The sequence below is a fragment of the Python bivittatus genome, unplaced genomic scaffold, assembly GCF_059951505.1.
Source record: "Python bivittatus isolate LINGU-HERP-01145 unplaced genomic scaffold, Pbiv_v1 ctg000800_np1212, whole genome shotgun sequence".
NCBI classification, from domain to species: domain Eukaryota; kingdom Metazoa; phylum Chordata; class Lepidosauria; order Squamata; family Pythonidae; genus Python; species Python bivittatus.
In genome coordinates, this window is record NW_028277105.1 from 267646 (window position 1) to 293210 (window position 25565).

Sequence of the window (25565 nt, forward strand, 5' to 3'; positions counted from 1 at the left end):
AAGGGAAATTGTTGCTAAACTAGAGGAGGCAGCCTGAAATCCTTCCTGCTCAGGGCAGGACCCTGGATTTCTCCCAGTTTTAAACGGAGGAGATGAAGAGATGACTCATCTTCTCAACGTTGAAGAGACTTGGACCACTTGGCCCTCATCAGCCTTTCTCCAGAGTGGCAGGAGGCCTGGGAAATGTTTTGTGCTTCAGAACACTCAGGAGAATCTGGAGAAAGTTGCCAGAAGATTAAAAGGTTCCCCCATAAGCAAGTGGGCAGGGTCCTTTCCACCCCCCTCTCTGTGTATCATCAAAGAGTTACCCTCTTTCCTTAAGATCAGGGTGGAAAATGGTGTTCTAGCTCTGACAACTACCATACAGGTAGTCATCAACTTACAACTATTCGTTTGAGGACCATTCATAGTTATGACAGTGCTGAAAAAAGTGACTTACAACTTGTTCTTGCACTTATGACTGTCACAGCATTCCCGCAGTCATGTGATCAAAATTTGGGGCTTGGCAACAGGCATGTATTTACAATGGCTGCAGCATCCCAGGGTCACTTGATTGCCATTTGCGACTTTCCAGGGGGCTTCCGACAAGCAAAGTCAATGGGGGAAGCCAGATTTGCTTAACGGCCATGTGATTCACTTAATGACCACAGTAATTCGCTTAATGACTGCAGCAAAAAAGGTTGTAAAATTGGGCATGACTCACTTAATGACAGCATCACTTAGCAATGGAAGTTCCAGCTCTAATTGTGATTGTAAGTTGAGGACTACCTGTATTCCAGTGGTGCTCACTGTTCATGATGTTGGTTGCAGGTTGTAATTCAGCATCATCTGGAGAGTCAGAGATTTCTGTTCAGGTCTAAAGAAGGGCATTGATGGAAGATAAAATGCTCACCATCTCCATCTTTCCATGCAGAGTGCAACCATAGAAAGCTAGGACCTTTTTTTAGGTTAGAAGCTCTGATGGAGAAGATGATGTTGCCATTCAGACTGTCCTCCAGACTGTATCCCAGAATTATAGAGAGGATTGTTGTGCTCCCAGAAAGTTGTTGGAGAATCACAGGTGTAACATCTGAAAATGATTACTCATAATTTCAGGGAGGAGAAATATGCAGTAAAACCAGTACCCAAAACTAGACCTTAGGTGAGACTCACCTGTGTGTTGGGGGTATAGCTCAGCGGTAGAGCATTTGACTGCAGATCAAGAGGTCCCTGGTTCAACTCCGGGTGCCCCCTTCTTTTAGGGAAAAAAAGTGTTTTATCTACCTATAGGCTGAAGAATAGCTTCTATCTTAGAGCTGTAACTATACTGAATTCTATCGTATAGTGCAGTATTAATGCAGCATCAGGGGTTGTGCAATATGGAATGTGAAGGTTGTGTTTTATGTGTTTTATGTGTTTTATGTGTGTTATGTGTTCTATGGTTTTTATATTTTTAAAGCTGCACTGGGGTGGCATTTAATTTTGTTGTACGAGTAGTACAATGACAGTAAAGATTACTACTACTACTACTATCTGGAATGAGTGGAAAATAAATATTGAGACAGATTCCATATCCCAAACTAATGTTTTAATCCCATCCTCTGTATGTTGGGAGTAGAGGTTGGTTGCTTGCCAATCAAAAGATGCCATTCTCAGTTACATCCCCTTTTTGGGGAAGAAGTTTTGAGCCTGGGAAATGTTTTGTGCTTCACAACACTCAAGGGAATCTGGAGAAAGCTGCCAGAAGATTAAAAAGTTCCCCCATAGGCACGTGGGCCTTTCCTCCCCCTTCTCTGAGCATCATCAAAGAGTTACTCTCTTTCCTGATAAATTGTTATTTCTGCTAGTCCTTAATGGACTTTTGCTGATTAGGATGGATGATGAGGTTTTAAAATTTGCTTCTAGAGAATGAGATGAGATATGGGATGAAGAGATTGTTGGTTGTATTTTAAGAGAGGGTGACAAATTGTTAAAGTTGTTTATAATTGCTGGGACGAAGGGGGAAGTTACTTCTTTCTCTTTTAATTTTTTCCTTTTTCTCTTTTTTTCTCTTTTTCCTTTGCACTTTTTATTTTTCTCTTTTTATGATTTGTATTAGTTTTATCTGTACAATGTAATCTTTAATAACATTATCATTTTTTAAAAAAAGAGTTACCCTCTTTCCTTAAGACCAGGGCGGAAAATGCTGTTCTCCACACGCTGACAAATACTGTATTCCAGCGGTGCTCAGTGTTCACGATGTTGGTTGCAGGTTGTAATTCAGCATCATCTGGAGAGTCAGTTTTCTGTTTTCTTCCTGGTGATCTTCTTCTCTGCGTCTTGAGGCCAGGAAGGACAGTTTGGTTACTAGGCTAATTGTCCCCTGCAGTGTCCCACCATGGAAAGCTGGGATCTGTTCTCAGATTAGAAGGGCAAATTGTGAAGAAACTGTAGCCATTCAGGCTGTGCTCCAGAATGCATCCCAGAATAATACAGAAAGGATTGTTCTCTTCCAGTAAAGGTGTTGTGGAATCCTGGGGGCAATGTTTGAAAGCTGTTACTCATAAATGTATAAATCAGAGTCTAGGGCAGTGTTTTCCAAACTTGGTAACTTTAAGAGGTGTGGACTTCAACTCCCAGATTTCCCCCAGCCAGGCTGGGGCAATTCTGGTAGTTCAACTCCACACCTCTTAAAGTTACCAAGTTTGGAAAACACTGGCCTAGGGTACCTGTTCAGACTCATTTGATTGCAAGGCCTACTCTTTTGAGAGCTGCAGGACACTCCATCAGGGGCCTGGAATGGCTTAATTGACATAGGATTTAAATAAATTGGGGTGAGATGGCGGGGGGGGGGGGAGACAGGATGGTTATGCAGATGAAGGTTCCATGTGGGGACAGATTGCAGTTAACAATTAACAATTGTAAGGTGTTACAATCCTATTGTGTGTGTTCAAACCTTCTGAGATAGCCTGAAACCTTTTGATGGATGTGAGTTCAGTAACCTCTTGCTGAATTATGCTGGCAACGTTTCTTTGTTCCAAAACTGCTACACTGAGGTTTATAATGGAATGTCTTAGGAGCTTAAACCCTCTGCCACGCATCTGATGAAGTGCTTTGCAGCTCGTAAAAGTTTATGCCTTGTAATAAAATTTGCTCGGTTTGAAAGGTGCTACCAGACTCTTCCTGATTTTTGGCTAACACTGCTCTCTTCCTACTATGTCATTAATTTATGGGAGGGAATTATGCGGTAAAACCAGTATTCAAAATGAGACATAAAGCACATCTATGTGCTGGGGGTATAGCTCAGCGGTAGAGCATTTGACTGCAGATCAAGAGGTCCCTGGTTCAAGTCCGGGTGCCCCCTCCTTTTATTTTATTTTTCAGAGCAATTTGTATTTTTAAGTCCTTGAAGACTCATGGTGGATGCCATGTAGGAAGAAATAACTTCTACTGAAAGCTTAAAGGAGTAAATGAGGGAATAATAGTACTGATTACAGGACAAGGATGGATGATACAAAATTGACCTGATACAAAGCAAAGTTAGTACAGAACCTAACTGAAAACAGAACTTCAAATAAAGATCAGAATACAGAAGAGACCAGTTGGCATAGAAAACAGATCACTGCCTGCCTAAGATGCGAGATGGCAGGAGGATCCCTAGGAAGCCTCCCAAATGGAATCAGCATCTCAGAAAAATATGGAGAGATTGATTGATTGATTGATAAATAACACCTGAGGTTCCCAGCTGCCCAGCTACTTTAGATGTAAACGTTGATTGAACTCAGAATGCTTAAACAAACTTCTGGACAGAAAATGGCCAACTTCAGAAGCTTCCTTTCTAGGGAAAAGTATTTAAATATTTAAGTTACTCCATAGCTGGAGTTCTCTGTTCCCGGGTGGTAATATGTAGAAACATCTGGAAACGTAGAAGAGTGGATGATGGGACCAATTACATCCCTTAAATAAAATTCTTAGGGGTAGGAGAGTTCAGGGCTTGAGTAATTATGGTATCTAGGTGCCCCCCCTCCCTGAACGGGGGAAAGAAGAATTGATTAAATAAATCCTGTTTCTAGTCCTTCCAACCCCCCAAGTGTTCCTGGTTGGGAGCATTAGAAGAACCCTGCTGGATCACATCAAAGACCCATTGTCCCCACCTCCCATCCCCGTGGACAGCAGATGCCTCCAGGTTGCGCACAGGGAAGGCATCGGTTTAAGCTTAATGCTACTCATGTTCCCCCCAGACTGCTGATCCTGGAGGTAATATACAGTCCTCATGACGTTGCTCATGAGTGGTCGTTGATGGCCTGCTCTTCCTTGAATTTGTCTAATGCCCTCTTAAAAATGTCAAAGTTGGCAGCCTTTTTTCCATGCTCCAAAAACTTTGCAACGTGAATGGGTAGGCAGAAAATTGCTTCTGAGCTGGCACCTGGAGGAGGAGAAGAATACTTTAGGTGGAATGCTTAAGACTCATACTGTCTGTGGTAGGCAAGTATGTGGCCAAACCAGTATACATGAGTAAGCTTCCTGGACCCACAGAGCATGTGCTGGGGGTATAGCTCAGCGGTAGAGCATTTGACTGCAGATCAAGAGGTCCCTGGTTCAAGTCCGGGTGCCCCCTGTTTTTCTTAAAGGACTTTAATTTGTTTCCTTTTTCAAATTGGTTATTGTTGGCAACATGGTAAAATTAGGAAAGGAAACTTGTAACCAAAATGTGGGAAGCCTGTGCCTCCTGTTCTTTCCTGTATACTTATAAAATATTAGATCTTCCCCTGACCCTTCTATTGCCTTTGGTAAATGATCAAACACTGTTAATAGGGTAGTTTAATGAAAAGTTTCCAAATTTTAGAAGAGTTGGCAAGATTGAGCAGCCCTCTGTTCTATTCAGTTGAGCTTTAAACTGCATTCCTAAATCACTTCCTATATGAAATGGTACACAGGACAACATGGAGGTAGTGACATTGGACGGTTTAGGGTAGTCTGGTGCCTTGCAGATGTTCTTGACTTAAATTCCCATAATTTCTAGCCTTGTGAGCACCAGCAGGGGGTGACTGGTGTACAACACTTAATTGTAGCTCTGTTCTCCGTTGGCTTTGCATTTTCAGCCAATTTAGCCTTGGTGTTTTGGTCCTCTTGCAATTTTCTTTTCTTTTTCCCTTTTTACTAAATTACTCTTACAAATCTGCCTGATTAAGATTTCTAATATGTGAAAAGTTTGCTCTGTCCCACAAAAGCTTGGATATCAATACATGGGGATCGATAACAAACACTAGGCAGAATTAAAGGGTCATGGTTCTCTTTGTTAAAATGTCTTGGAAAGTATCATTAACCCACTGAATAAAATGATATAAAACCCTCTCCTGTTCCCTTCCCCATACAGTATTCTCACTGCATCTACTTGCTTTCTGTAAGATCTTTTACTGCCTGAAATGCATTGATTAAAAACAGCATTCATGGTTTAAAAGTATTGTTCAGAGTGACAAATTCAGGGCATTTGTAGAAATGGACTGAATCCATGGAGTGCTATCTTTGGATGGTCTACCTGAAGATTCTGGGAAAAAATGCTGATGGGCTGGTTTTCTGAACAGGCAAAAAGTTATCGAATCGTAAAAGGCACTTTAAAGGCATCTATTAGGGATCCATTAGTGGGTTCACATATTGTGCTAAGCTGTACACCATGTTTGCTGAAGCACAATGCCTGGGCTTGGACAACATGCTAAGCAGAGAGCAAACAGGTGCTATTTTGGCTTAATGTGACGTATGAACTTAGCCAGTGCTTCCTTCTTCTCTAATAGGGTGCTTGGATACAGTGCCTCTGTGCATGTGCAGAGTGGTGCCTCTGGGATACATGAAGTTTTGTGGGGTTAGTGGCAGGTTAGCTGGGGAAAAAGTGCCCTCCATTGCGTAGATCAGTGTTTCTCAACCTTGGCAACTTTAAGATGCGTGGAGCAACTCCCAGAATTCCCCAGCCAGCACGGCTGGCTGGGGAATTCTGGGAGTCAAAGTCCACACATCTTAAAGTTGCCAAGGTTGAGAAACACTGGCATAGATTATGCCAGCTGGAAGGGAGATGGGCCTGTATTTCTGCAGCTTTTAACCTGGTTTTTTCCCCCTTTTTCTTACCCTTGTACAGGTTTGCAGCCAAACTAATTGCCGGTGTGCTGGATTTCAAAGCCAAGATTGACCAGTGAGTAGATTGATTTGGATCAACTGGCCAAGCGCAGGGATGTCCCTGCAGATTGAAATCCCCTGGGCAAAGCTGGAGTACAGATTCTATCCCCCGTGGAAGTTGGAAGGGGAAGTGGGGAGAAAATGGGGTCATCCTTGGGAAAGCATGAATGAGTCAAAAGTGGCAAATGGCCCCAGGTGTGGCTGGGGTTCCCCAGGCACAAGGAGACCAGGTTTCATGGCTATCTCTGCTCCTGGGTGGATAGAAGGGCAGAGTGGGAAGAAGGCAGTAGCTGGCAGAGGCATAAAGTCATAGTTCCCCACTTTTTCTCTACTCCTAAATGGACTACCTCAGCAGTGGAGGTGCTTCTGTTTTCCAAACTCTGACCTTCTGGCTTACCTGTGCAAGTGGAGGACCAGTCAAGCCCTCCAGACCAGATCCACTTCTCCTTCCAGATCAGATCCACTTCTAGACCAGATCCACTTCTCCTTCCACACCAGATCCATTTCTCCTTCCACACCAGATCCATTTCTCCTTCCACACCACATCCACTTCTCCTTCCATACAACATCCACTTCTCCTTCCATACCACATCCACTTCTCCTTCCACACCAGATCAACTTCTCCCCAATTCTCCTTCCATGACTGCCCAGAGGGCCAGAGTGTGCAGTGGTGAAGGTCAGTCCCAGCTTAACCATTAAGCAAAATAAGCCTGTGCTTAAGGCCCCAAGAGAAGGGGGCACCACAGAATATTTTTCCCTTGAGATATCATGCCCTTAACTCTTTTACTGCTACGCTTCAACTTTAGCCAAAGTTTTTGGAAATGTCCTTTGACTTTAACCTGCCTTGCTAAAAACATGTTTGCTTTGGCACAATGAGTGACCAGACTTTAAAAGTTTGCTTTGAAGGTGTTGTCAATGTTGCTTTTGTTTCCATCTCATGGCGTGAGAGTTTCATTTCCGTCAAGGGGCACTGTGGTTGGGCTGTGCTTAGGGCATTGGTTGGTGAAGGTGCTAGACTAGGAGTGGTTCTTGTCCCCTCTGAGCCACCCAAGCTCCTTGGGGGGCTTTGGGCCACTCCATCTTGGAGTGCAGGATGGTTGATTTGGGGGAAAATTGGATTCTATGACCTGCCTTCAGCTGCTGGATGAAAAGTGGGATACAAGGCTATCAGAAATCAATATGCAAGAACACCCACAGCTTTCTTGTGGAATGAAATCTAAAGAACACTGATTTGCTTACCCTTTTGTTTCCTCTCCCACGGCAGCCAGACCCTGCTAGTTGAGTATTCCCACGGCCATCCGCTCAGCACGGACTGCTATTCTCGCCTCTTTGCCTCCTGCCGACTCCCTGGGCGAAAACGCGATTCTATTTTACTGCCTCCACCTGGACGGAAACCCCCCAATTATATTACCGTTGTTCGCAACTTCCAGGTAACCTTATTCATCTTGGCCCAACCACCAGTCCCTGGATCTGTTGAAAGCAGTTCTCAGGGCCTGAATAAGACCCCAAACTTTGCTGCCTAGATCAGAAGAGAGACAAAGTATTGTCCCACATTCAGGGAAGTAGAATCTGTAATGGATTGTGGGAAAGACCTTGGGAGACTGGGCCCAGAGACGCTCCCTAGGGAACGGTCAGATAAGAGAGAGTATAGCCCGCAGCTGGATAGTGGGCAGGGCAAGAGGGTCAGAAGGGACCCTCCCTAGTTTCTCAGGCTGTAAAGGAGACGGCAGGAGAATTGTACCTTCAGACTTGCAAGATTCTGTTAATGTAGCTTTACAGTAAAGTAGTATGAGTTCATCTGGTCATGTTTCCTATCTGGTCTACCTGGGAAGGCTGACAGAAACACTGCAGTAAGGCATATCAGGGCCATAGGATTGGAGGCAATATGCTAAGGTCCAGGAATGCAAAGAACTGTGGCCCCCTATCCTTTCAGAGACCTTTATGGTAGGTGGCCCTAGAGGGAAGATAGTGCCATTCAGTGCCTTTGAAGGCCCATTCTAGATTCTTAGGGTTTCTGGAAGGGTGTGATCCCCAAAATATTTGGGTACTTGCTCGATGAAACCAGAAGCGAACAGCTCCTTGGTAAGATGGAGTGCCCCTCACTTCTCTGCCTGTTCCGTTCCTTTCTCAGTTCTTCCGGCTCGAAGTGTACAACAGCGATGGGACACCCCTGACCATTGACCAGCTCTATTTGCAGCTCCTGAAAATCCGCTCCCTTTCTTGGAAGTTGGATAAAGAGCCCTTGGGAGTCCTCACCAGTGACCACCGACATACCTGGGGAGAGGCCTTCACTACTCTCATGAAAGGTGGGAAGCCGAGTTTTGGGAGGGAGAAGGATTGATAGTACGGGCAACCATAGATCTTGTACAAGGGGGGCACTGAAGCCTCTGCTTCATGCAGGAATCCAGATTAAAGAATCCATGTTAGATAGCTGTTCAAGTCTCCGCTTCAACACATCCAGTGAAGGGGAGCCCTGCCTCTCAAGATGAACTGCCAAATTGCTCCTAATTTTATTTTCTTGCCATTCCCCAGTGGCTGGATCCAGATGTAAACAAATGGCTTCTTTTAAGCCCATTAAGGGTTGCATTTAAATACCTGCTCTATAGCCTACTCTAACCTGGTACTCTCTAAATTAGTGTTTCTCAACCTCAGCAACATTAAGACGTGTGGACTTCAACTCCCTGGCTGGGGAATTCTGGGAGTTGAAGTCCACACGTCTTAATGTTGCTGAGGTTGAGAAATATTGCTCTAAATGCATTGGGACTGCAGTGGCTGAATCTTTGGGAAATACAATCTCAGCTCAGTGGAAGGGCACCAGGTTGGGGTTGCCTGACTTAAGCCAGAAATAAATCCAGCTGGGTTCCTGAGCAGAAAACAGTGGTTTCTTTTCACATTCATTGAACTTTTGCTGAGCCAGGTGTGGGGAAAGGGGATTCCACCTCTTTCCAGCCTTCTGACTGTAAAGTGACAAGCAAGTCAGTTGGGTATCTTTCAATGCATGCAAGGTTTACTTGGTTAGGCCTACGGCTGGAGGATTATGATAATTGCAGTTCAAAATATCTGGAGAATACCAGACTGGAAGGTTGTTGTATCTGGTACCCCAGAGAGGCTCCATGTGGACCCTAGAAGCTCCCTAGATGATTGATTGATTGATTGACTTTGACACCGCCCAACTCCAATTGACCCTGGGTGGTTCATAGAAGAAAAACAAACAATGTACAACCCAGATTAAAAAAAAAAAAAAAAGCAAGGAACAAGATGGTGGATCTGGCCAACAGCAACATGCATACAAGATGGAGTTTGAAAATGGGCTGGATCCGGCTGGGGTCTGCAAAGAAAATATCCCGCCCCCCACTTCTCTTTCAGCCCTAGGAAGGAGGCAATGGCCAACCACTTCTGAAATCTTGCTGAGAAAACTGCAGGGACTGGTCCCAGCAATTGCCAGGAATCAACACTGACTCGAAGGCACCAAAATAAATAAATAAATAAATAAAATTTTAGAAGTGCCCCAATTACAGGAGGAACAGCAGAACAGCAGCACAGAATGCTGTAGGCTGCTCAGTTTCTAAGCCCCCCTCCCACTTGTCTCCCAGTCACATGACCCAGAGCAGAGCCCACCCTGTGCTTCTGGGTGCACGCAGACATTCTGCCCAGAGTCATACATCGAGAAGGGCAGCTATATAAATTTGAATAATAAATAAAAATAAATATGCCCACGACATATTTAAGGAAAGGAAACCGCGTTAAACGTTTGATGGGAGAGTAGTCATATTAACTATAGGTTCAGTTCAGTTTAGTTTAATTTAAATTAAATTTAAATGAAAAAAGAAGGAGATCAGGTTAAATTTGTGTGCAGATGGCACCCCCTTTTCAGACCCATCCCCCGGGAAAATGTGTTTGATCTTTGTCCTGTGCTACAGCATAACCACATCTGGGATTAAATCTGGCATTTCTTCTCTTGCTCCAGACAAGCTGAACCAGGAATCAGCTCTCACGATCCAACGTAGCCTCTTCACTGTCTGCCTGGATGCTCCTATTCTGAAGGTGTCAGACGCTCACGTCAAAAGTCGCTTGGCAGCTCAAATGCTGCATGGCGGGGGGAGCTACTCCAACAGCGGCAATCGCTGGTTTGACAAGACGCTGCAGGTGAGAATAAAACAGGACGTGAATTAGGCTTGAATTTGGAAGCGTAAGGAGATGTGATCGTCAGCTGTATGAGTAATTAAGCCAGGATAATCGATATTGTGCCATTTCACATAAAGAAATTTAAGAATGAAGCATCTCAGAAAACTTGCAGCATGGCTGGCTGGGGAATTCTGGGAATTGAAGTCCACCCTAAAGTTCCCCAGGTTGAGAAACACTGTCCTAGATGCAACTGGGTTGAACGTGCTCAATCATTGGCAACCTTGTGCTGTCAAATGCTGGACTGTGCCTCCCATCATCCCTGAAATTTGGTGATGTGGGCAAAGGTGAGGGTTGTCATTTAGGGATCCCAGAAGGGGGAAAGTTTGACTAAGTCAGAGTTGGTCTTGGCAGACAAAGTTTTTTTTTTTTAATCTGCGAGAACATTCAATAGTACAGTTTCCAGTTCTGTTCAGATTCAAGCTCGGCTTAGCCTTTCTGATTTGCATTCCGTTTTCCGAGCATGGTGCGTGTTTGTGGAGCACAAGGGAGTTGTTTTTCTGGATGTCTTAAATTTATTCTAAGGAGAACCCAAGGATGTTAAAACAGAGAAAACCCGGGTGCTGTTTTTAGAATGGTTTGCATCTTGGCAAGCGTTTGCTTTTGGCTTAATGATATTTGCTTATCTATTATTTGAATTGGGGATAAGCATCATTCTGTTTCCCGTTTTGGGGAGACAGAGAAGGAAGTAGTGAAGAGACGCTAAAAGAAAAAAAAGCAATTCCTTGGGAAACAATTAACTTTTCTCCGAATTAATGGAGAATACCTGGAAATTAGATTTGTCTTTGTCCCCTAGTTGGCAGAACAATCATGTTTATTTTTTTGTACCAACCTAACAAATGGCTCTTTTATTTAATTTTACATTATCCTCCTTCTGAAAGTTATGGTTTCTACTTCTGCATTTCTGGAGAAATCTAGGGCGACGGCTGTGACAGTGGGGAGCGGGGGCTGCAGAGTTTGCCTTTTTCTTACAAACTTTTTGGGGTTTTTTTATTTTGTTTGTTTAATGATTTAAGACAGCTCTATGGCTACCTAACGAGCAGTAACTTTGGCTGGTGTATGGTCAGCAACCAACAAGTAAATAGGGAGTCCCCAGCTTAAGACACAGTTCCATTCCCCAGGTCTGTCCTTAAGTCGAATTTGTATGTAAGCCGGAACAGTATTATACTATAATACTGTATAAGTAGTATTGTGTAATGAACATGAACCCTTGTGTATTTAACTCGAATTATGGTGTATTTAACTCGAATTTTGCTACAGTAGGCTCCATTCTTAACTATGGGTTGTCCATAAACCGGGTATTCTTTACTCAGGGACTACCTGTACATTTAAAAATTGTGTTTGGAAGTATACATTATTTTATTCTGTTGTTTATAATCCAAAATATGAGAGAGAGAGGGGGAGAGAATGAGAATTGTCTAGATGGAACCAGCTTTTTAACTTTATCTTTTAAGTGCCTAATAAACCATTTCTTTTCCTTCTTCCCACTCATTCTTTTCGCCTGGCCCTCAGTTCATTATCGGAGAAGATGGCACCTGTGGAGTCCTTTATGAACAAGCCATCGCTGAGGGGCCCCTGATTGCCACTGTCATCGACTACGTCCTTGATTACTGGTAATGCCCCGTGGGGGAGAAGATGACGCTGTGGGGCGACCCTGACTGGACTCCCGTGGGCAGATTTCAGACCGGTTCTGCAAAAAGCATTTAGAGATGCCGCTCTGAACTAAGTAGCCATGGCGAGCGATACTAAGCTCTAGTCCCCCCCCGCCCCATAGGTGCATGTGGGAAAATGAAAAGAATAAAAAAACAAACCTGCTTTGTTTGCAGTGGGGAGATGCTTGAGGACCCATAAAAACTGGGATTCATTTCGGAGCGTTCACCCTTGTTCGCGTCGAGTGGCGAAAAAAGCTTTTGACGTTTTGAGACGACAAATGGTTTAGTTAGCCCTTCGTATGCTCCCAGTAATTAGGGGTGTCTACCAGGCAGGTGGGATGTCAAAAAAGTCAAGATGGTGGCCATGACTGCATGGTGGAAACTCCACCCCTTTTTTACATGCATCGTGGCCACCATCTTGACTTGCTTGAACCCCCCCCCCGCCCATTGTGGATGCCCCTGCTAATACCATAGGCTCGGGGGCATCCATGAGAAGGGAAGGGGGAAGTGATTTCACATATCTTAGGACGTCATCATGTAAATGGCATGAATTGTGTAACTTGCATTGTGCGCACAATGGCACAGTAGTGCATATGACATTGTTGTGGGACTGGATTTCTGCATCCAAGCTGTTTATGTATGATCCAGAGGGCTGCCTTTCCTGCCACCGGGTTGAGATGCTTTAGGGAGACTTGTATATTGAGTTTGTGGATCTGGTGCTGTGAGGTGAAGCAAAAGGAGTGGTCTCTACTGAAGAATATTTCTGCTGGAACAGGGCACACAGCCCTTGGAATAAAACTTCCTCAGTTTCCACTCCAGGTTTTGGGAATGGTTACCCTGCTTCCCAGATGAGTGCCCTACAGAGCAGGGATTCATGGAGCTTCTGACTCCATGGGCCGGAGGGAATCAACCATTGCACATTTTTATCCCTGATTTCTCTCCTGGAGATAATTCCTCCTCACTGGTCAAGAGCTACTTTAAAAAGATTTTGCTTTTGTGGATGAGCGCTAAGTGAGTTGCGCTTTCTGTTCTGAGGCAGTGGGAAAGGGCGAAGGCTAGAATGAAAATAGGTATATTCATCATCCTGAGCCATGATCTGGCTAATCATGGTTTACTACAAGGATAAGTGACTTCTTCTGGGCCAAGGACCCCACTTTTCCTTTGAATGGTACGCCAGGGGCCATGCTCCCCCAAGGACATTCCATTCAGTTTCCCTCTTTTGTTTAATTAAATCAGATACAACTGCAGGGCTGCTCTATAGCTGTGTATTTAATTATTTTCCCCTTCTACCCCAATAAAAATTACGACTTGGTAAGCCTTTGGCAATTCTCTGGAAGTTCCACCCGTGACTTTTAGGGCCCCGGAGTCCCCGTTGTGCATCTGTGTACAAAGCCTGTTTGGGTGTATTTTTATCACTTATCACTTTGTCATTACTTGCTGTGAATCCAGCTACAAACTACATTTAATAAAAACACAACGCAATTAAGCCAGAATGAAACGAACCACATTAGGGCTTATTCCAAGGTATGAACCTGGCTAGAGGGATGGCTGTTTTCATGTAACATAAAGTATATTTTAGTGTGTGTCTGTATATGTGTGTGTGTGTGTGTGTGTGTGTGTGTGTGTGTGTGCATAGAAAGAAAGACAGCGAAAGAGAAGAAAAAGAAAAGAAGGAAGGAAGGAAGGAAGGGAGGAGGGGAGAGAGAGAGAAAGAGAGAGAAAGAAGGAAAGAGAAAGAAGGAAAGAAAGGAAAGAAAGGAAAGGAAGGAAGGAAGGAAGGAAGGAAGGAAGGAAGGAAGGAAGGAAGGAAGGAAGGAAGGAAGGAAGGAAGGAAGGAAAAGAAAATTTTAATGCACCTTTTCCCCTTTCCTTTCCTTCCAGCAAGGATCCAGTCATGGCGCGCAGCCCAATGATCCCTCTGCAGTTGCCCAAGAAGCTCTACTTTTCCATCACTCCAGAAGTCAAACGTGACCTTGAACGTGCAAAGCAGAACCTGGATGTGTAAGCGAGCAGGCCGTGTGCTCTGGGGTGGCCTGTTTTGGCAACACACCTTCCCAGTCGCATTGGAGATGTGAAAAATAGGCTCTTATCCTTTCTGCTCTGGAAGTTTTATGTTTTGGACTTCATGTGTAGGATACCGAGAGCCAGGATGGGGTAGTGGAGAAAGTGCTGGACTAGGAGCAAGGAGACCGTGAGTTCCAGTCCTCCCTTGGGCATGGTAGCCAGTTGGTGACTTTGGGCCAGCCCCTCTCTCTCAGCCGTAGGCTAGTAGTTGAAAAACATCTCAGAAGAAGATGATGGCAAATCATTTCTGCAGTGTTGCCAGGGAAATTGCCTGGACCTGCCAGAAAAAAAATAAAAGGCTGCTTATAAACTGCATGAGAGAAAGAAAGCAGTGTTCTCCCAAAGCCTGAGAAGAAACATCAGAGTCTGGGGAAGGAAATTGATGTCAACAGAAGAGAGTATCTGTAGCTCAGGGTTGAATTGTGGAGTCCTTGGTGTTCTCTGAGCTTGGTTGGTTGGTTGGTTGGTTGGTTGGTTGGTTGGTTGGTTGGTTGGTTGGTTGGTTATTTATTTATTTATTTATTTATTTATTTATTTATTTATTTATTTATTTATTTATTGAATTTAGATGCCGCCCATCTCACAAAAAAGTGACACTGGGCAGTGACTCTTTGCTTGCAGACGTGTTGTTACCCAGCTAGGTAACATCATCAGTGCTCATCAGTGGTACTCACTAGCACTGAACATGTTACCTAGTTGGGTAACAAAACGTCTGCAAGAAAACAACCAAGCTCAGAGAACACCAAGGACTCCACAGAAATTGGTGTACCGTATTTTTCCGACTATAAGATGGTACTTTTTTCTAAAATCCTTACCCTAAAAACTGAAGGGCGTCTTATTCAAGGAAGTCAGCCGAGAATCACACGGTTGCAAAACTGCCCATACTTTGTTTCTGCAGAGAGGCTTCCTCCTATTGCTAGCCTCCAATCACGAGTGAAATAGCTTGTCTCCCAAACAGACTTCCTCCAATCACGAGCCTGATGTAACTGACGTCAGCTGATGCTGAACAAACCAGTTAGAGGAAGGCTGTTTGCAGAGACAAGCTATCGGCAGTTTCACTCGTGATTGAAGGTAATCAGTTTTGCAAAAGACCATGGAAATAGAGCTGCAGAGAGACGGTTTGGACCTCCTCCCACCGAGTGTATCAGGTAAATGTTAACTAATTACTAAATAAAAATGTGTTCTGCACTATCTTTAAAATATTTATTTCTTAATTTTGGGTTGGAAAAGTGGGGGTCGTCTTGTACATGGGGGCGTCTTATTGACGGAAAAATACGGTATATCTCTTGCTGGCCTTCCTCCCAGAGTGGTTTTCTCTAGATGGTGTGCTGTACAATCAAATTCTAATTGGCATCACCAGCAGGGAACTGCCTTGGGGCTATTAAGGTACAACCAGCAACTTTTCGTCATACAACTTCATCTAATGTTGCAGGCGAGGGAAGGAGGGAGGGAGGAATGAGTTTAAAACATTTAAAAAAGCCAGACCCAGAGATAGGGTGAGACCTGGCCATCTTCTGAGGGCTCAGCTATTTAAACATTTTTAAATCCTTATTTTTAAAATGATAGTTTTTTAAAGGAGAAGGTCAGGAGCTCCACTGTGGCAGAGTCACTTTGCTGGTCCTGACTGGAAAGGCAGCTCAAGATGAGTGTTAAGTGGGAATGAGGGAGGTTCTGGTGGCAGGATCAGTACCAATAGAGGTGAATACGTGTAGCTCAGGGTTGAACTGTGGAGTCCTTGGGGTTCTCTGAGCTTGGTTGTTTTCTTGCAAACATTTCATTACCCGGCTAGGTAACATCTTCAGTGCTAGCCAGAAAAATGTTTGCAAGAAAACAACCAAGCTCAGAGAACCCCAAGGACTCCATAGCAGGATCAGTTTTTGGCCTCAGTTGTTGTCATATACACGGCAGACAACCTGGTTAAGCTTATCTGGTATGTGTTTGGGAACAAGGAAGCTGCTAATCAGTATAGCAAAGGATTTATCCAATTGGTCCTATATTATCCACTCTGCTTGACCCCAGTTCTCAAGGTCTTAAATCCTTGGGACATTCTTCCTCCTCAGTGGTGACCTGATCTTTTCTTTAGCCTGTTTCTTGCTGCTTATTTAGAATATTCCTAAATCTCCTTTTGAGGCAAAGCTTCCTCCAGGGGCTTTATGTTATAAAATGTCATATTAACCAAAAGAGCAGCATTATATATGTTATACAATGACATTCCAGGTGCCTTTAGGAAGTGGGGAGCAGGATTCTCCAGTCTTTTGCAGAATTAGTGGAGGGTTTTCGTTTTTGAGAGCAGTTCGTTTTTGAGAGCAGTTTGTGCAACTGGTCACAAAATATTTGGCAAAAAGGCTGCCCACCCTCCTCACTCAGCCCTCCAAGGCTGATTGATTATGCTCCATCAAGTCGTTGTTGACACTTAGTGACCACATAGATAGATTTTCTTCATAATGATCTGTCTCCAGCCTGGTCCTTCAGCTCTTCCAAGGGTGCCCCCATCGCCATTGTAACTGAGTCCGTCCACCTTGCTGCTGGTCATCTTCTTCTCTTTTCTTCCACCTTTCCCAACATAACCTTTGGACTCTTTTCTGGACAGATGGTCCAATCTCCAAAAAGAGTGGATTTTAGTTTTCCTAATTTTTAACCAACCATCTGAGAAAGCTGCTGGGGTGTAGAGGCATTTTGCGAAACCAAAATGATGGCGGTGTTTTATTTTGTGGCTGCAGACTTCCCTGTTCAATTGCTTTCAATTAAAATACTGTAATGTCACGCAAGTGTAAAACATCTGTGGGGCAGGGAGCATGGTGGCCATCAGGAAATGGTGCCATGGGTATCCCACCAAGGCCTGCAGAAGAGGACCTTTGCTCTACATCTGGCGCTGCATCTGCAAATCACTGCCTGAGCTCTGTGTCTTGTCCCTCCCTCTCAGCCTCATCAGCGACCTGGATATCCGCTGTTTCACGTACGATGGCTTTGGCAAGGAGTTTCTCAAAAGCCAGAGGTTGAGCCCTGACTCTGTCGTGCAGGTGGTGCTGCAGTTGGCGCATTACAGGTGAGCTGGCAGGCGAGGTCAAAGGATGCTTGGAGAAAGGGGAGGCAGAGGGTGGCATCCAGAATCTAAAGAAAGCTGCAGGTTGGTGGCCAAGCTAGTGAAAACAAAAGAAAATCGAAGGGGATCTGCTTTTGTCCACGTAGGAGGCCCGGCTCTGGTGGCACACATGGGGTGTGTATTATGGCTGATCTTTTTGCCTCTCCTAGAGCACATGGGAAGTTGTGTCCCACCGCAGAGTCAGCCTCGCTTCGTCGCTTCCGTCAGGGCCGGACAGAAATCATCCGCTCTGCTACCTCGGCTGTGCTGGCCTTTGCCCAGGGAATGGCTGATGACAAGTGCCAGGTATTCAGTTTTCCACCTTTGTGTCTTTTTTTTAAAGGCTGGTTGACAATCCACTTCATCACATCCCTCCAAGATCTTGAAGTAGGCTTGATGAGAGAGTGCGCTTGTGCTCTGCACTCAGCTCTTTTGGTTAGGATTCAATTGTCCCTCCAAAAAAAGAGAATAATAGTAATTGAATTAAGTGGGTTGTGCTTCCAATGACAATTCCTAGAATCATAAAATTGTGGTGTTAGAAGAACCACAAGGATCACCTAGTCCAGTGTTTCTCAACCTTGGCATCTTTGAGAGGCATAGACTTCAACTCCCAGAATTCCCCAGCCAGCATGTCTGGCTAGGGAATTCTGGGAGTTGAAGTCCATTCCTCTTAAGGTTGCCAAGGTTGAAAAACCCTGATCTAGTCCAACCCTGTGCATGTGTTGGAAGCCGATTAAGCCATCTCTGAGAAGTGGCAATCAAGCCTCTTTTTAAAAACCTTCAGAGATGGAAAGCCACAACCTCAATATGTAAACCATTCCTGTTATATAGACTTTGTCCTCATGTCGTTGAGTAGAATGAGGGGCCACTCCAGGCAAGGAATGGTACCCCAACTGTTGAAAGACAGTTCTGCATTGTTTGCTCAGCATCTTTGATGGCCTTCAGATGCATTTCCAGATTAATCATATGGGCTGGAGTTTGGTTCTTCTGCCAATCCCATTAGTTCCTGTATGTGGAATGGGAAGAGTACACTATTTTTTCTGAACCTCAGGCTTCAAAGAGTCTTGGTCTTGGGGCAAGAATGGAAGTCTCCCATTGCCTATGTCAGTTTGTTTCCCATGCAGCCCGAATTTGGGAATACCCATATCAATGTTCAGAGTTCTCTGAATATGCTAGCAGTAAGACTTTTAATGTGTTCTTGGAGTGTTCTTCAGTGTGTATGGTCTGAGCGTTCTGCGTCTTGCAGACCTCTTCAAGTATCCGTAATCCATGTCTCTTTTTCTTCACTAGGCCCCTGAAAGATTATCTCTCCTGAAGGAAGCAGTTGAATTCCATAGCAACCTCACGGATCAGGTAAATATCTCCCTGTCGCCCTGTTGGTAGGAGTATTTTCTTTAATACTGCCTAGAAGTTGGCAACATTTTTCTTGGCAACATTTTCAGAAGTGGTTTGCCATTGCTGGCTTCCTGTGGGTGCGAGAAAGTGACTGGCCCAAGGTCAACCAGCTAGCTTCATGCGTAAGAATTTACAGTTTCCTCATTTTTAACCACTACATCATACTGGCACATCCTCAGATCTCTCGAGTTTGCATTGTTCTGCAGAAATAATTTAGAACCTAGGAGTATGAAATTTCTTGAAAATGTGGAATATCATCTTCTTTAGGACAGTGAATGACAGTAGTATGTTTGGCAGGGAAAATGGAACGAATGATGGGAAGTTATACATAAATAGCAAAAATTAGAGCGAGTCATTGGCTTTGTGTAGCTTGTTGGTAGAATGTTTGCTAAAGATGAGGACATGGAAACATTTTCAGACCTGCAGTATGTGGTCAGTTTGTTGTGGGGAATGAATGTTGAAAGGAGGGCTGGATGTGAGAGTATGATTGTGCCTATTTTCTTATGGAATTAATTTTGTCAGGCGAAACATAGAAGTCAGTTGAATGTCGTGGGAATGGGGTAGTTAGGAAGCCTGTGATAAAAGAGATGTCAAGGATCTTTGATGTGAGGTTGGATGCAAAAGAAGGGATGAAATTGAATGCAGAAGGGAGTGACCAAATTGGCTTGGTCATATAAGTGAGAACGAATAAATATCGCATTGCACAACAAATACATGAAAGGAGTAAGTGGGTCAAGAGAATGAGTGTGTTTGAAGCGGTGGATGGATGTGGTGGAATACAAAGACAGAAAGGTATGGAGAGGCACAGTGAATGGATCCGAATAAACTAGATTTAATTGGGCTTCCTTTTCTCTTACTTCCTATTTAATTGGTTTAGATTGCCACTCCTCCTTTCTGCACTTTACATGATATGTTACTCACCCTTAAAAGGAATGGCATGATTGTGGAAGTGTGTGTGTGTGTGTGTGTGTGTGTGTGTGTATCATAACTCTGCATGTGCACCTTGCCAAACCGTAAGGATGGCTTAGTAATTAGTATGCCTGTTGCAATCAATGGCTCCACGTGGGAACAGGCATAGCTAATAAGATGTCTGTAGCTGTCAGCCTTCCCAGGTAGACCAGACAGGAGACACAACCAGATGAGCTAATTCTACTTTATTGTAAGGCTACGTTAACAGACTCTTGCAAGTCTGAAAGCACAAATCTCCCGCCATCTGCTTTATAGCCTGAGAAACAGGGGAGGGTCCCTTCTGAGCCTCTTTCTCTGCCCATTATGCAGCTGTGAGCTATGCCCTCTCTTATCTAACCATTCCCTTGGCAGCATCTCTTCGCCCTGTTTCTCAAGGTCTTTCCTATACGTACCATTATAGTAGTGTGTATGGTTTTTTTTTATTGATTTCAATGTATAAAGCCACTCAACTCACTGCACCTCTGGGTTGCAGGCTTACTGGCTTCAGAAACAAAAAAAAACAGATGCTACTTAGGTTCTCATGTTCCCATATATACAGACTTTATGGCTTAACGCAGGGTGGACAACTTTTTGTAGCCAAGTGCCACACTTCACAGTGTAGGGGTGGGGAGTTAAGGACTGCAGGGTGAGTAAGGTCACATTACAGATCTGGAGTGAGTGAGGTATATATATATATATATATATTTGTTTGTGATAACTATCGTGAGCATTACTCTCATCTGTTTCCTAATATAAAATGGCTGGATAGTTTTCAGCAAAGGTGATCAAAGTGCGTTGGGAACAGCCTGCAGGATACCCAACCTGACATTGTATGAGGAAGGAAAGATCCCAATATTTATTTACTACACAGTTTGGAGCAGTGTTCCTCAGCCTTGGCAGCTTGAAGATGTATGGACTTCATAGCTGGCTGGGGAATTCTGGGAGTTGAAGTCCACACATCTTCAAGCTGCCAAGGTTGAGGAACACTGTTGAATTCTGGGAGTTGAAGTCCACACATTTTCAAGCTGCCAAGGTTGAGGAACACTGGTTTAGAGGGTGCCAACTCCATTTAATTCTGGGTGGCTCATATTAAAAAAAAGGGAGAACAAGAAAAATAAATAACAAATAACAAAAAAAGTCCCACATCCACTCATCAGCCCCAAGGCCTGGGAGAACAGCCAAATTTTCAAAGACTTTCGGAACACCATCAGAGTGGGAGCCATACAGATCTCAGGAGATGCTGTTCCAGAGGGCAGGCGCTGCAACAGAGAAGGCGCAGGTCCTAGGTCCAGATGGATAACACTGTTATACTGAAGGGATCCCTAAACATACCCGATCAGCCAAATCTCACTGGATGGACAAAAACTATTGGAGAGTAATAGGAGTGGGAGAGTTGAGTTAGTGATCAACTTCATATAAAGGAAGATTTTTATTAAAACAAGAACAGCAAACGATGTGCTATACTTTTTGTGATTGTAGTGGAAGAATTGCAGACAGAGGCAATCAATAATTGTAACTCCTACAGCTTTTGAAAGAGGAAATGGCGTGATCGGTGATCAGCTCCTGGGGCATTCAGATCAGATTGGTAGTACTACAGGCAATCTTTCAATATTATCCTCTCTGCTTTTTTTCCAATTTGAATTGTCCCTTGCTTAGACTGGAGATCTAGTATCTGTTTTCTCCGGAAAAAAAATTAATACCAGTTTTCTTACTGTACTTCCTTAGCACGTTTGGAGCTCATGAATTTAGGTCGCCAAGATGTTCCTGATAGTTCATGAAGGACACCGTACAATAGCTTCCTTGGATTCTTATTTACTTATTACAATATTTGTATGTTGCTTCTCCATTTAAAAAAACAACAGCAAGCAGTTTACAAAAGCTGTGAAACATCCTACAATAAACCAGCAAAATACAGAATAAAAAGTCCCTGTCCTGGGCAGGGGAGAATCTGGTTGGCTCCGTTCATTGAGAATTAATTTCTCAATGAGAAATTTCTCGGTTTCTCAATGAGAAATTAATTTCTCAATGAGTTTTGCTCATCAGAATCCTCCTGTGTGTACATTATGATGTCATTATCCGGGGACGTTGGTGGAGAACCTGCTAAGTGGTTGTACTTTTAAGAAAATGAATGGTGCTGTTCTGCGAATTATGTTTTTTTTTAAATGGTTTTATTGTTTTTAATTATTTTTTGCAGTTACATTTTGGTTGATTTTGTATTATTTTCTGGATTTTTAATTTCGTAAGCTACCCAGAGTCACAGTAGTGAGATGGGTGGCTATATAAATTTAATAAACAAGCAAACAAATAAATAAATTTGTGAGCCGCCCAGAGTCACCCGTTGGGGGGAGACGGGCGGCATACAAATTTAACAATAAATAAATAAAATGAATGTATGTCTACCCCTTTTCCCTGTCACACCCCAGTGGGCCTAGTTCAAACCTTGCACCAATTGTAATGTGATTTGATTTTGGCTAAGCATGTAAGATGCATGCCGGCGTTGTTATTTGCAAATCATGGCTTAGGGCTTAATGAGGTGGGTGGTTTATTCAGTGCACCAGAGCTTAACCCGGAGTGAAAACAAAGCCACTTGCATAAGCTTATTCTTTCATCTCAATTTCTATGGAAGGAAAGTTTCTCCAAGGGGATGGTTTAGGGTGCAGGGATATCTTATATGTTGACTTTATTCATTGAGCTAAGCCGTAATATGATTTGTCTCCCTTCAACTTAATGTAAAAACTGCAGGTTGTTGTTTTTAATAAAACATGGTTAAACAAACCATGGTTTGGTGTGTTGAGCATAGGAGATCAAACCACCTTCCCGTGGTAGCTAGTTTTGTGTGATGTCTTGCAGGCTCTGGATGGGCACGGCATCGACTGTCATTTGCTTGGACTGAAAATGGAGGCCATCGCGGACGGCTTCCGGGTGCCCGAGCTTTTAATGGATATCTCCTACACCATGGCCTCATACTGGAAACTCTCCACGGGACAGGTACAGATTGCCAGGACCAAATTTGTACTGCTTTGCCACATTCCTGTAGTGTTCCAGGTTGTGATACTCTCCATACGGGTAGTCCTCGTTTAGCAACTGCCTCAGATGGCAACCCCTCACAAATACAGTAGTAATAAATGGTAATAAAATATTCCAGTTTCAGACAACAAAAGCCAATGTGAAACTGATTAAGGTCTGGTCAGTTTCAGGCAGCAGCTGCAAGCCAGCCAGGAGGGTTCTAATCAGCTAATTAAGGTTACAGAGTTGAGCATGTTAACTTGCAGTTTTCACTTTTTAGGAGAGCCGGGGCTGCAGAGAAAAGCAGCTCAGGAAGAGATTGCTTGTTTAGGCAATCACTCTACCCTATGAGGGAGGAAACAAAGGAAAAAATAGGTCAGGCACACATCACTGTAGGAGAGAACTTTATTTGAATGAGGCGGCAGCAATTAACGATCTTGACAGTGTTTCTCCTTCTCTCTCTGTCATGCCTTCACTTAGATTTTGCTTAACGACCTAGTCATCAGACCCAATTACAGTCACTAAAGGAGGACTACCTGTATTCCTTCTTCTTCCAAGCATTTTGCAAAACCTCTTGGCTTTCTTGCAATGACAAGTAGGCTTGGTCATAAATTGTACCTCCCCTCACGCTCTAAACTTTGCACTGAAATGCATCTGTCATAAGTACCCAACATTGCTCCTGCTTCTTATTCCCATAGGATCCTCTGTGACCTTCTTATGGCACCTGTGGGTATACGGAACAGGGCCTTATCAGCGGGGGCACCTTGGCTGTGACCTGCAGCATGATTTTTTTTTCTCCTTTTCCCTCAAGAAACTTAGCAATACTTAAGTTCCTCCCCCTCCTCCCAATATCTTCAAAAGAACCGCTTGAGTGAACTGGGCTGGGCAAGAGGGATGAGTGTGGAGTCATTCATCCGACTGCAATTGCTAACCCCAGTAGCATTTTTTTAATCCCAGCCCAAAACACGCTTTAAAGGGCAGCAAATGATGTTCTGATCCCCCTTTCCTTTCTCTTTCAGGTCGCTGCCCGCACAGATTGCATCATGTGTTACGGGCCACTGGTGCCTGACGGCTACGCGGTGTGCTACAACCCTTTGCCTTCCCATATTAATTTTGCTGTCACCGCCTTCAATTGCTGCGAGGAAACCAATGCCAGTTACTTAGCGGAAAACATCCAGAATGCCCTGGCTGACGTGGGGGCCTTGTTGGGGAACTTTGCAGAGGGTCACCCTGAAAGACTTTGAGAAACGTTCTCTCCTAGCTTGGCTTCCCTCTGGACCTCAACGTGACTGACAGCGTCCCCCCTACTTTGGCCAATGCTTTTCCCGCCGTTGGGAAATTCCCCGTCTCTTCCTTGCCTTCCTCGGTGCTAAAGCTTGGGATGCAGAATCCTTCAGCACTCCTACTCCGTAACGCCCTTTGCCACCCCTAGCAGGGATTTGTGGGAGGGTGGCTGGCTGTCATTCATACGTGTGTGTGCGCGCGCGCGCGTGTCTGTATACACACACACACACACAGACACACAGACATATGCATACACATGCACACACACACATACAGACATACACGCATCTTCTAAATTCAAGAACAGATCTAATTTATTTCCAGAATAAAAAAAAAAAATTAAATATATCCATTTCAGGAAAAGTCCTGGCTTATTTCTTTTTTAGGTAAGTGAAAGATTTATTTTTTTTTAATGTATTTATGACTGAGATGTTGCGCTGTTCCAAACCGGCGCTGATAGCACAGTACACAACCAAGATCGCCCGCTACGTTACATGGACTTCCCCAGGAGTTCTCCAAAGTTTGTGGTAGGATGACCCCTGAAATGATAAAATTGATTTCTAGGTCTTCCACCCCTTAAAAGAATTGCTTTCGTTGGGATGAGGGTGGGCCAGAAATAAATGCATCACTTACAGTTAAACTTTAATCTGTACATAAAAGGGATTCTTAAATGCGGCAGGATCACAATGGGACGAAGTGAGGAGCAATGCCTGAAGCGCCTTGGGACAATTCTCCCATTTTGCTCTGATTCGTTTTTTTAAAAAATGGGAGCCACCGTCAAGTCCCTAAGCAGGATTGCAAGACCCAGGAAGAAAGATTCCTGCTGGCATTTCATTTTCAGGTTTAATGCCAGGAAAAAAAAAAAAAGGATAGTGTGTGTGTGGGGGGGGGGGGGTTGGTTACAGAATCTTGAAAATTGAAGAAGCAAAACTCCCGCTCTCATTTATTAGCAAATTCATTAAGGTGGGATCTCTGTGAATTATTTCAATTTCTTCCTCCCAGATTGCTGAACTGCGAAAAGCAAACAGCTCTTTTACCAGACAAAACATCCATTTGTTCTTCCTATGCCATGTTTGAAGCACTCTTTTTTTCTCTCAGATGTTTCCTCCTGCGCCTCCCTTGTAACTATTTTTGGATTCCACGTGGGATCCTGTCTTTCAGTTTGAGATCCCCTGGATTAATTGGGTAAAAATTGCCCGTGGCACCATCAGCACCAGAACCAGACTATGGTTCTGACCCTCACGGGATGGGGCTTAGGAGCCAGGTTATAAGGAAAAACCTTGAACGGGCATCTGATGTAAATCACGTCTTAGCAAAGTTTCTTTCTGTGATTGGGCCCTGCCGCTTGAAGTTTTGCAAGATTTCAGCATGTCTCTCGAAGGAGGGAGAGAGCTCCAATGACAGCAAGGAAATTGCATGAGATTTGGCAATATTGAGAGATTTGGGCTGTTTTTAAAGGCTAATTTTTTCTTCAAAAAGGTGAATTATAGAAGTCTAAGGGGAACTGGCATCTGTACTGCTCCTGATCTTTGCTCTGATAAACAAAGCCTCAGTCCAACTTAAACCAGAGGGCTTCTCCCAAGGGATTTGTCCCGTTCTGAGATTTGCTGCTGTGTTTCTCAGAAAAAAAACCCCAGAAGCAATCCTTGGAGTAACACCAAGCTCTTGATGAGGGCTTGAGCCTGTCTCTTGTTCTGTAATCTACTGGGAGACCCTGTTAAAACCTATCTTGGTTAACAGAAAGGTTAAGAACAGGCCCTGAATTGGGATGCTGGTAGATGTAGATTCAGATCTGCATTTTTTATTTTTTGGTGCCTTCAAGTCAA

At 43.9% G+C, this 25565-nt stretch overlaps 1 protein-coding gene and 3 non-coding genes across 4 annotated transcripts in view; all 4 read left to right on the top strand.

Annotated features, from left to right (window-relative positions):
- The window catches only part of LOC103065627 (carnitine O-acetyltransferase-like), a 34968-nt gene extending 10879 nt beyond the window's left edge, over window positions 1-24089 (top strand). Inside the window, exons 4-14 of the mRNA XM_088128624.1 lie at window positions 6089-6142; window positions 7391-7556; window positions 8258-8432; window positions 10094-10272; window positions 11821-11921; window positions 13842-13961; window positions 16948-17070; window positions 17277-17412; window positions 18397-18459; window positions 22300-22437; window positions 23475-24089. Coding sequence (XP_087984750.1) covers window positions 6089-6142; window positions 7391-7556; window positions 8258-8432; window positions 10094-10272; window positions 11821-11921; window positions 13842-13961; window positions 16948-17070; window positions 17277-17412; window positions 18397-18459; window positions 22300-22437; window positions 23475-23699 — 1480 coding nt within the window. The 3' untranslated portion in view covers window positions 23700-24089. The remainder of the gene's footprint in view (window positions 1-6088; window positions 6143-7390; window positions 7557-8257; window positions 8433-10093; window positions 10273-11820; window positions 11922-13841; window positions 13962-16947; window positions 17071-17276; window positions 17413-18396; window positions 18460-22299; window positions 22438-23474) is intronic.
- TRNAC-GCA (transfer RNA cysteine (anticodon GCA)) lies at window positions 1162-1233 on the top strand. The gene has a single exon. It is a non-coding gene; the product is annotated as a tRNA-Cys (tRNA).
- On the top strand, window positions 3251-3322 carry TRNAC-GCA (transfer RNA cysteine (anticodon GCA)). Its single transcript has one exon. It is a non-coding gene; the product is annotated as a tRNA-Cys (tRNA).
- Window positions 4505-4576, top strand: TRNAC-GCA (transfer RNA cysteine (anticodon GCA)). The gene has a single exon. It is a non-coding gene; the product is annotated as a tRNA-Cys (tRNA).
- Window positions 24090-25565: the final 1476 nt, after the last annotated feature.